The sequence below is a fragment of the Montipora capricornis genome, chromosome 13 (genome assembly GCF_036669925.1).
Source record: "Montipora capricornis isolate CH-2021 chromosome 13, ASM3666992v2, whole genome shotgun sequence".
Taxonomy (NCBI): Eukaryota; Metazoa; Cnidaria; class Anthozoa; order Scleractinia; family Acroporidae; genus Montipora; species Montipora capricornis.
Window position 1 is genome coordinate 33,796,202 of NC_090895.1, and position 10,904 is coordinate 33,807,105.

The 10,904-nt window shown below is 36.3% G+C and overlaps 2 protein-coding genes across 3 annotated transcripts in view; one reads left to right on the forward strand and one right to left on the reverse strand.

Moving 5' to 3' along the window:
- LOC138028782 (origin recognition complex subunit 3-like) overlaps nucleotides 1-6,311 on the forward strand; it is a 15,576-nt gene extending 9,265 nt beyond the window's left edge. The window contains exons 13-24 of one of the 2 annotated variants that reach the window (XM_068876398.1): nucleotides 1-41; nucleotides 158-274; nucleotides 1,249-1,328; nucleotides 2,048-2,134; nucleotides 2,634-2,704; nucleotides 3,443-3,528; nucleotides 4,134-4,225; nucleotides 4,775-4,850; nucleotides 4,935-5,000; nucleotides 5,133-5,249; nucleotides 5,686-5,774; nucleotides 6,115-6,311. The exon at nucleotides 1-41 is cut by the window's left edge and continues 23 nt beyond it. In XM_068876398.1, coding sequence (XP_068732499.1) covers nucleotides 1-41; nucleotides 158-274; nucleotides 1,249-1,328; nucleotides 2,048-2,134; nucleotides 2,634-2,704; nucleotides 3,443-3,528; nucleotides 4,134-4,225; nucleotides 4,775-4,850; nucleotides 4,935-5,000; nucleotides 5,133-5,249; nucleotides 5,686-5,774; nucleotides 6,115-6,220 — 1,028 coding nt within the window. In that variant the 3' untranslated portion in view covers nucleotides 6,221-6,311. Of the gene's footprint in view, nucleotides 42-157; nucleotides 275-1,248; nucleotides 1,329-2,047; nucleotides 2,135-2,633; nucleotides 2,705-3,442; nucleotides 3,529-4,133; nucleotides 4,226-4,774; nucleotides 4,851-4,932; nucleotides 5,001-5,132; nucleotides 5,250-5,685; nucleotides 5,775-6,114 lie in introns of those variants that run through there. The other variant, XR_011127722.1, reaches the window with a different exon arrangement.
- On the reverse strand, nucleotides 5,996-10,719 carry LOC138028783 (protein MIS12 homolog). The gene is made up of 10 exons (XM_068876399.1): nucleotides 10,555-10,719; nucleotides 10,395-10,462; nucleotides 9,772-9,813; nucleotides 9,130-9,192; nucleotides 8,978-9,037; nucleotides 8,682-8,765; nucleotides 8,131-8,193; nucleotides 7,980-8,037; nucleotides 7,109-7,203; nucleotides 5,996-6,374 (listed from the first exon to the last, which is right to left on the reverse strand). The coding sequence occupies exons 1-10, from the start codon at nucleotides 10,637-10,639 to the stop codon at nucleotides 6,315-6,317; spliced, it is 678 nt and encodes a 225-aa protein (XP_068732500.1). The 5' UTR covers nucleotides 10,640-10,719; the 3' UTR covers nucleotides 5,996-6,314.
- Between the last annotated feature and the right edge of the window lie 185 nt (nucleotides 10,720-10,904).

Sequence of the window (10,904 nt, forward strand, 5' to 3'; positions counted from 1 at the left end):
CAAAACAACTTGAACTTCTACTTGAAGATTCTAAAACAAAGGTTAGCTCTGTTCAAAACACTTTTTTCCTCTCACAGTGTGGTTATTCCTTAGCTGAAGTGTTTTACTGTATTTTTTAAGGAGTTCAGACATTTGTTTTTGCTTTAAAACCCTCTAGGATGTGATAGCTGATTTGCTGGAAAATCTTGATCAATACCATTGGCATTTCTTTCCGGTTTTAAAATGTCTGCATGTTGTCACCAGCAATCTACCAAGACATCCTTTAGGAAAAAAGGTAAAAAGGACTTCTGTCATGGTCAAGCATAATAATGGGGAAATAACTATCGGTATAAGTTAAATTGAAGGGCTGAATGCAAAAAACCTAGTAAGTGACAATTTCGGTTGATTTTTAGTTTTTCTCAAAATTAGCCCAATTTTTGCAAGTTGACTGGAAATGAACTTATTAATAAGAACATTGCCCTGGCATTTTTTAAACCAATTTGAGCTTTATTTTTGAGAAATAAGCTATACAAAAACACTATCGGCTTTGCGTTTGGTGAGTGCAAGACTATTGGGTAGGACTGAAATTATGTTCAATACTTTTTTACCTTTAAAAAACTCTCTATTTACAAAAATAATAATTTGAATGGGCTGGAAGATAGGTCAAAGAGGGGAGGCCTACTTGACGAAGGCAATGATCAAAATGAATGTTTAACTTATTCATCTTGCTTAAAGAGGATTGCACTCATCACCTTGCTTGTTAACCCTTCTCTGCAAAAAAACTGTTTGTGTTTGGCATTCTCAATTAGCACAGTTTTTCCTTTAGGGATCTCAAATGTTTCATTTTTGGTATTTTGGAGGTTGAGGCTTCAAACATTGTTTACTCGACTTAACCAGTTCTGTTTGGTTGTGGTTGATTGTACTTTTCTGTTTCAATAATATTGCATTAAGTCTCTTGGTGGCATTCTTTAATGCTAACTATGGTTAGGATGATATAGATTATTTAATTGATTAATTTTGTTGTGCTGCTGTGTCATTATTGCAGTATTTTGGCACTCTCTTGTCTCCATATCTGGCCATGCCTTTCTACTTTGTATTTTGGACTTCCTACTGAAATGATTTTCTCTATGTCATAATGCAGTGACAAAGGAGAGGAGTGGTTATCCACGTTTTTTTTTCCATTTTGTCATACTGTACAGTACCTCCATTGAGCTTGTCTACCACTTGTTGTACATTGTATCTCTAACAATAACTGATTGATTGTGACAGCTGTATGATGTTTATGAAAGCAGTCTCTCAAGCAATATCTGTGATAAGACAGAGTATGGAGAAGCAATGTCTTTGTTGAGGTACTGTTATTAATAATGGACTCCAGGAATTGACCCAAATTTACACATTCAAATTTGTAGTGACATCCAAACACTGAGGGTTTACACTAATAATTGTGTCACAAACAGCCTGATCAACTACAGTAATCACAGTGCAAAGAGCTTACATGCTCACAGCATGGGAAAATGCATGGACAAGTCATAATATTATTATAATAATTATAATAATTATTATAATTATAATTATTGTTCTGCTTCATATTGCTTAGAAAATTAGTGCTATTTTCAGTCAATCATTGAGCCTATTATCAATCCCATTGCCAATCAATTTACTTCAATTGCATACTTGCATTCAGTAATATACCTAGTTAGATCTAATTAGTGATAATTTATATTTTTTCCAGTTCTTTTTACCAACTTACCTAAATCTAGTTCACAGGACCTGTGTGTTTCTCTTCTGTAGTAACATTAATAATAACGTTGGAGATCAATAAATTGGTACACTGTGAAAACCTTAGTATGTAGTTTACAGGTGCAGATTCAATACCAAAGAAACGTCCTTTTAGGAAGAGAATTTTTAAGACTTTTTCTCTCTTTAATGCAATTTTCAGCATTTTTACTTTTAGTCACTGGGACAGTCTATGATCAATTTCCAAAAAAGGCACAAAACGGACCTAAATCATGCCTGGGTGTTTAAATCTCAGAGAAATCGTTATTTCAGTTTGAGTTTTCCTCCACAGGGTGTATTCTAGAGATGAGTTTCTTCCACTTCTTGAGAAATGTATTGAAATCCTGGGAAGTGCTTTGATTGAAAATGAATCCAAACTGTAAGTTCATTGTAGAACGCCACTTTAACCCATTGTCATGTCAAACACCCTAGGACGCCTCCAGTAGTCTCACTCCTAGGGGTCAATAGGTCAAACAGGGTTCATGCTACTCCTTGAAGTCCTTGAAAAGCCCTGGAATTTAATTTTGGACCTCAAGGGCGCTTGAAAAGCCCTTGGAAAAAAAGGACTCTGTGGAAAACTACTTGAAAACTCCTTGAATTTTTTCTTGGGTGAAAATTCAAATGCCTGTGCGTGTACTTAACTTGCAGGATGTGATAAGGAATATCAAGGTAAAAGAAACATTTATGTATTAATGAAGAGAAAGCTGTATCAGAAATACAGATATTAATTAATAAAACATTTCTTTTGTCCCATCATGAATTATTAATGAGTTTTATAATTAACTTTAAAGTACTGGTATCCATGTGTGCCAAAATATTTAGTCAGAGTTATTTAAAATAGAAGTTCTGTTATTGCTGCATTTTTTGTTACTTCACAGCCATTGTCAAAAGCTTAGGGAGTCAAAAGATGTCATTGAGGGAATTTTCCACCAGTTTCGAGATCTTAATGGTATGGTAGATTTCCTATGTAATTTTTATAAATGGCTGAGTCGTCTTTGTTTTTGGAAACTGGGCATCAAACATGTTTGCACAACAAATGAAAGGCTGTTGGCCCTTTTCCTCTTTGAAGTGACAAATGCAGCACATCCAGTCATTCACACCAAGTTTTAAAGGGCTAGGTCACAATTTTAGGCAATCTCAGCACTGATCGAATGGTCATAGAATTAACTAAAATATCAAAATGACTGTTCAAAACTATAGAAGAACTCTAACAAAACACAGGGTAGCCAAGAAGGGACATGGATGGACAAAACTGGAGAGGATTGAAATGGATTGAATTTGGGTAAATTTGAAAAATGTCGGCCCATCTTTTTTCAAATTTTTATCAGTCTATATCAAAATGTCATTTACACAGCTGGAAAATTATTCTCGGTTGTTATGTGGCCGTGATTTTGCAAGTGAAAGACTCTTCTTCTGCCAATTTGACGTTTGGAGCTCATAATTAACAAAATTAAACAACAATACCAAAAATAGCGTGACCTAGCCCCTTTAAGTGCTCCTCTTTCCACTGTTACAACCCCTGTCTATCTTCATGTACACCCAATGCAATAGATTGCAGCTACTTATTAACGACAGCCTGTTGCATGGCGAAGAGTCTTTTTATAATATAAAAGACAGCTTAATTTCGTGGTATTATGAGACACAACAATGGAATCCAACTTAACAGGTTCAAGTTTTTAACTTACAGTTCTGCAAGAGACTCAAGAACAGGCCTCAAGCTCATCTCATAGAGAAGCACTTTCAACTGTTACAAATAGATTTGAACTTCAAGAGGTGTGTACTGTTTCAAGCTTTTTACGAAAGCACCTAATTGCAACCTTGTTTCCACGGTTTTTCATCTCCCCACCCCAGAGGGAGTGAGGGAAGCAGACCCTGGTTCAGGCTGGTCACATGTCTCCCAAAAAGTGTGAGATGACAAAAACCACCAGAGGGACAGGCAGCCAAAATTTGTCTTTCCTGAGCTCACTATAGAAGGGGAAAATTTACCAAAGAGTAGTCCTGACAATAGGTGAAAAATAATAGATTTCCGTACCCCATAGACAAAACAGCAACCAAATCTCTACCAAAGTAAACTGCTTCCAAGCACTTAACTACTCATTGAAATCAAACATTGAAGATTGCTGAAAAACAGAGATTGATCTACCCAAGCTTCAGCCACTGCTTCAAGCATTGTTTTGGCCGCGACAATATTCGGAAAAGCAGGGAACCCTAGCTCCCAAGGTGGAAAATTTGTCACTAAGACACATGACCAGCCTGACCCAGGGTCTTTCTTCCCTTGCTCCCTCTGAGGTGGGGAGATAAAAGACTGTGGGAATGAGGTTGCCTTCATGAGTGATTTATCAGTTTATTGACTTGTAATGTGTTTTTGCTCATGACAGAGACTAATGAGTGCAGCAAAACAGAAAAGAAGAGAGTCACCATACGACAGACTGAGGCAAAGTACAGTGGATAATTTGGATGCAATGTTTCGGTAAATCTTTTCTTTTATGTTATTGATAATGCCTCGTCTATCCTGATTGCTGGATCAGTTTTTTTAAAAATTTGCAAAAATTCCCTTGTCTGCCTCAAGGATCTTCACACAGATCTCAACAACGATGCTCCAAAATCCCTTGAGGATCTCAAATTTTCTTGCTTTTGTTTTTTGAAGATTTTGTGCAATCCTATGATGAATCTCATCAACTTACCTATATGTAGCGTTCATTACTCCTTTTTAAAACATATCCAGATGCCCATTCCAATAATATTATTTTTATTATGATCTTTGCAAGTATCTTAAGCAACTGAAAATTTTCAAAGACTTCTATCACAGTGCCACAAGCTTTCCATTATGACACAGCTGTTACTTTTGTGACAAAGATCCCTTGCTTTCATTTGTGTCTGTTCCTTTGTGAACCAATCCGACGACTTGTGGTTATTATAGCTTTGTAAAACTCCATTCATTTTACAGGACCTCTCTTAAAGACGCGTATTACAGTTAAATGACTTTGTAATGCATTTCTCTTGCTGCTTCTTTCATCAGAAAGTTTTTAACTTGTCCCCGGAACCTGCCACTGTTTGAAGTTATGTACTATGACAATGTGATGGAGACAAAAAAGGTTTGAGTTTAACTTTGGTTCAGTGACCTGATATGTTCATGAGAATTGTAACGAGTTTCAAAATGTACTTTCATTTTTTGGCAGCATCTAATGGGAATGCCTCGTTTGGCTATCCAAACAGCCCTCAGCAATCCACAGTATTATCTCAAGGTGAAAAAGCTTTTTTTTTGTTGTGTGTAAAATGTGTTAGTTGTTAAAATAATATAATATGCGAAGGACATTTGCATGGACATCTCAATAAAGGGGAATGCAAAGGGAATGTTATTTGTCTTGTATTTTCAGTGTAAGTGTTGTCAGACAGATGTAGGAACAGTTCAGGACACATTTCCAGACATTTGCATAGCTTACAAACTTCATTTGGAGTGTGGCCGTTTAATCAATCTTTACGACTGGCTTCAGGTTAGTAGTTTTCACCACCTATGCCTTTGAAAAGGAGAAAATCATGAGCCATACCACTGTGAGAAACACTTATTATTTTTTTTACCTGAACATAATTATCTGAATCACAACTTACTGCATATTTCATACTGGGCATAAAACTCCATGTTTCGGCTACTATTTTTACGGTAAATAGTGCTCAAATTAATGTTATAAGCAAATGTTATGTTTAAATTCTATAAAGTTTGAGCATAGCTCTTATAAATAATTTCTTTTGTTCCTTTCCTTGAAACTGCCTCTTTGACAAAAGTTCATTATTATTAATAATAACTTCTGATTGGATTATTCTTTGATTTGAAGTGAAGATGCAGGGAAAGGCATGCATTTGTTATTGAATTAATTAAAAGACTGAATGGACTAAAGCTCTGATAAGTGAAGTTTCCTTGTTCTGATTCAGGCATTTAGAGCTGTTTTAGATCCTCAAACAGAACAACAATCTGTGGAAAGGTCACCAAAGAAAAAACAGAGGACAGATGACCAACTGCAGTATCCTTTTTCTCCAAATAATCTCATTGACTCCCAGGGGTTCCCCATTGACGAGTAAAATACTAAGTCTGGCCGGTTAAAGGGTTAAAATAATGTAATTTTAAGAAAACATCATTTCTGCCAGCCCTTGAAGAAGAATCAATCTTGCCAAGGTTTTCTTCAACATGGATTGTAAAAGCTGAAACTGTGGGGTGAGCACAAAAAAAAGAAGAAGAAACAGATTTGTAAACAGAACTGAGTTTATTTCTTCTCGAGTGTCAAGGTATTACCGCAAACAGCTCTTGTCGATGCTTGCTTTAAGGACATGGGATGCCTGTTACAACCTTAACCTTTAATACAGCGCTAGGTTCATCCAGGCTGTCTCTGAACTCCAATTTCTTGGATTCATTAAGGCAACCAGACAGAAAACTGACCATGTACAAAGACTTACTTGGGGAGCATGTTGATGTTACAGTGATTTTTGAAAAGACCTGTCAGCTATTTTGTTACATTTTGTACACAAATGTAAAGCGATTAAATAAATATTTGCCAAAAAAATGTTCACTTTAATTTAATTTTCTTTGTTTTGGTGTCTGAAGAACTCTCGTCAGCAGTCAGACTCTAGAAAAATAATATAAAAGTAAACATGAATGCAAATGTTATTTACGGTCGTCCTGGTCAGGGACAGCTATTCTTAGAGTTATTTTCATAGAGTTATGTCGTAGAGTTAGAGTTAGGTTTCCAAAATCCTGAATTCAAGATTTTGGCAGTCATTAACTCTAACTCTAAGTCATAACTCTACTGAAATAACTCTATTGATAGTTACCCTCATCCTGGTCACAGTTGTTCAAAGAGTGGAAGTGCTATCAACTGGATACGTTATTATCCATTAACTAGCTCATTTAGTGTGGATAGCATTTACTAGCTGGATGTTGGTTTATCCGGTGTGCTATATACCTTCTGAGCAACCAAGGCTTGGTCTTCCACCAGATAAGGGCTACCAAAATTGATCATTCAAGTCTGCACATACCAGCACAAAGATAATAGAATGATTCTTTGGCAGCCATTTTCAAATTCCACCTATGCAGGCTTGTCTTGGCTTAAGAGGTGTACCAGGCGCGGATCCAGGATTTTGAAATGGGGGGTGAATTTCTGTAATAATGTAATAGAACCAAAGCCTGGTTGAGGTGTTTGAGGGATAAGAAAAAAAACAGAAAGAAGGGGGGCTCAGAAAAAGGGGTTGAAAATTCACCCATTTCACCTCCCCTGGATCCACGCCTGTGTACCTGTATTGTTCTTTTTTGTAGTTCTATTGCAAGTGAAACATCCAAGAGGGAAGGCAAGCCTTTTAGTACCTGAACTTGAAAGGTTCCAGCATTGATTCCTTCGGCTATTAAATGATGAACCTCCTCTGCCTTTTCATGCATGGAGACTATGCATTGCTTGACACCTAAAAAGGAAAACCTGGTTCCATAAACTGTATTCCTTCAGCTAACATTGCTTTTGAAAAACAGCACAGGTACAGTTGAGATCGGAACAAATTTACTCTCTCAGAATAAAATCATGCTTTACTCTAATCGAAGCAGCTTTTAATCAAAGCATGCCAAATTAAGGGTGCGTTCAATTGACTGTATTTCGGCATAGGAATACAAGGAATAGAACTTAGAAATCCTTTGTTTTTACAGAGCTTTGTAAAAAACCTCTAACATACTATTTTAAACATATCCTTGTTGCTTCAAAACACCAGACATACCGTTTTAAATCATCACTCCACGTATTCTTATTCCGGAATAGGGACAATCGAACGCACCCTAAAAAACTTTACTTCCTTTAAATTAAGTTTGGCATAATTGCATCTAAACCAGCCTTGGAAAGTCAATCACAAATATACGTACTTTGTTATCACCAAATGAGAATGTTTACTGTTTAGGACATTTTAGTTAAATGCCTGTAAATAAGCAACAAACCTTCAGCCACAGTAGTTAATATGAAAAATGTTATATGTGAAATTAACAATAATTATATTCCATGTTGCCATGCATCTGTTCAGTAATAGACCTAAGAGGCTAACTCAATAAAAACATCTATTTGTTTTATATAATAAAGAATTTAAAGGTTTTTAAGATGACATCAGCTTTGTATCTGTCCTCTAACAGATCATAGGAAATCTGAACAAATCAAAATGCATTCATTATTGGGCTTATTATATATAATTAATTTCAATACCTCCACATTCTCTGAATGCTTCCTGCATTCCATCCAATTGTTTAGAAAAACTCTCAAGCTAAAAGAGGACAATGAATTTATAAATTATTATCATTTCAAGCTGTGTAGTGGCTATCATCAAACACAGTAAGGACACCAGACAGCAAATCACCTGTGCTTGCGCAATGTCCAATTCTTCACTTTCCTGCCTCAGTGCTGAATTCACATAACGTGCCTGTTGTGCAAAATAAATGGCAATCACATTACAAGCTAAGTATGACGGTATTATTACGAAGCTGTACCTTTTCTCAATGGGTGTGAAAAATACTAGTACTAAGGGTGAGTCCTGGGCAGTGAGTTGAAATTGTCTTACTCCCACGAGTCGGTGGCTTAATTCGCAAACATGACCATTGAACTGCCAACCTTATTTATCTGCAAAGTATTTCACAGGGTGTCAGGATTTCAGAAAAGGTTTATGTGCAAGATTCCAACAGAGAAATGGAAGGGGTTGTTCTCTGTGATCCTTTCAGCATTAAAAAGTCTGTCAATAAAAATTATTGGCAGACTTACCATTGATTTCTGGTGAGGTGCCCAGCACCAGTTCCAATTTTTTTTTAACCAAAAGGTCATCTTTTTTCTGGGAAACACTTTGGAGTATCTTGTCTTAAGAGGGTATACTGTAGGATACGAATGAAGTGGAAGCTCTATGTTCATATTACTCACTGCCTTGATTTTCCTTTCAAGTTCATCAATCTCTTCATCAACTTTCTTTTCGTCTTCTGCTGTGTAGTGACAGCCACCATGCACCTTCACAAACAAAAGGAAGACAGTATGCTTGTTGTCTTAAGTCTTCTCAGTTAAAATTCAAGCAAAAAGAAACTCTTCATCACTGTACTCAAAGGTCATTTAATATTTAATGTTTGCTAGCCTCTGACTACTAAGACAAAATGGTATACCTAAAACATGGAAAAGTGAAAATAAAACAATGTATTTATTTATTTATTTATTTATTACGGAACCTTGTCTTCTGGTAAGAGGATATGAGGAGGAATCTTTAAAATGTTCTTCTTAACATAGATCTGCAAGTAATTCAAACATCAAAGAATTAATTTTCAATAAAACCTTCAGATCTTGCATTACCACATAATAAATAATAATAATTGTCCCTCACCTCATATCTGTCAAAAGCGCCATCAATACTGCCGTAAAAATTCTTGATCATTTTCTCACATTCCTGCACGAAAACACACAACTTAAAAACACCATTAAATAGATCTATCCTAACTTTCCAGGATTTTGCATGAAACAAGATGTCTATCGCAAAGTGTCCCCCTAAAGTCCCTCACTCTGGCAGTAAAATCTAAAGGTGTTTTTGCCCAGACTTCTTAAACTGGACACTTTGTGACATTTCAAAATGGAGCATGCATTTCATTTTGCCATCTCACACATAAGTAGCAAAAATGGGGGACAGATAATATTATATTACGTTGATATAGTGCCCATAGCTAGATAATTCTTTGTATCAAAGTCAGCCTAAGCGGCGGAGATCTAACCCGAAGGTCGTGGGTTCAATTCCCACCCTGGTCAGAGTTTTTCTCTGTCCTCGTGTGGGCCCATTTCCATCAGTAGGGCTAATGCTCACATGGTTCATATGGGATTGAAATCTAGCACTTCACAGTACACTCTATTCAGTTAACTCTGTTTAAAATAAGTGCTACACGGCCAACGTTTGTATAAATGTAACCTTTCCTTGATCCAATGACAATTTGCTGTATGTTATGACGTTAATTAAAATTATATTTTGTTGTTTTACCGCATGAAGTTGTTCTTGTGAAGCACTGCTTGACATTGAGGGCTACATGTAAGTAAAATAATTTAACACAGAAGTAAATTTCTAAAAATAACAGAAAAAATATATAATATTATTTTGCACTGTAGGGATAGGAAAGAGGAGTAGGTTGATATGCAGTTCTGTGCTTTTGCAATTGGTGTGTAACAAGGGAAGTTGTTGAACCCTTCCAATCACTTGAAAATTTGCCGCCTTCATTCATGAGAATGACAGTTACAATACACAACATTTATGGTAAAATTTGTTTATGTAATCATCGCAATTTATCTCGATAATGAGATTTTTCTATATTTCCATGCATTCGCTCCAAATAGCCCACTTCGGAAAATACCATAATACTCTTTGTTTCTCCCCCCAAATTTTGCATAAACATGGTTTTTGTTTTCTCTTGGGACCAATGTAAGTCCCAAGAGAAACTGGAAACAAGTGCTTATGCAACATTTGGGGGGACAAACAAAAAGTATTATGGTATTTTCCGAAGTGGCCTATTGAAACATACTGGTAGTTGATGTGGGCGCTCTGTGGTACAGCTCAAAAGGCAAATAACCAAATAATACACCCAAACTATCTAACAAATATAAATATACCTCACTCTTGATCTGATTCTCAAGTTCTTGAAAGCAGTCAAGCACATAGTCATTTACAGCATTGTAAACTACAAGAATCAATAATATATATGAGCACGGCCTCATTTACTGCAGAAACTGTACATTGATTAAATTTATCATCCAGACGACAAAGTGTTACCTCCATTCACGAATGACTCTGGAGTAAAACCGAAGAACTGCGCCTCATACACGTTTTCTCCGGTCTTTCTTGCATTCAGATCCATGGCAAAGTTAACAAAAATTAATTTTGGCAGGAATAAATGTGTGGGACGCTTTCAGATTCTTACATGGGAATACTTTACTCGGTGCAAATTTCGCGCCAGAACGAGTGACCGACTTAATCTCACTGGGTGGGGGAGGCTGGTGAAATCGTTATTCATTATCACGATGTCGTATTTTGTATTGGCATGGCTTTATCAATGTCCAGACTTCGAAAAATACAAGAGTGATAATTTTCTTTTTCGGACCATTGTCGTGACTAGATACGGA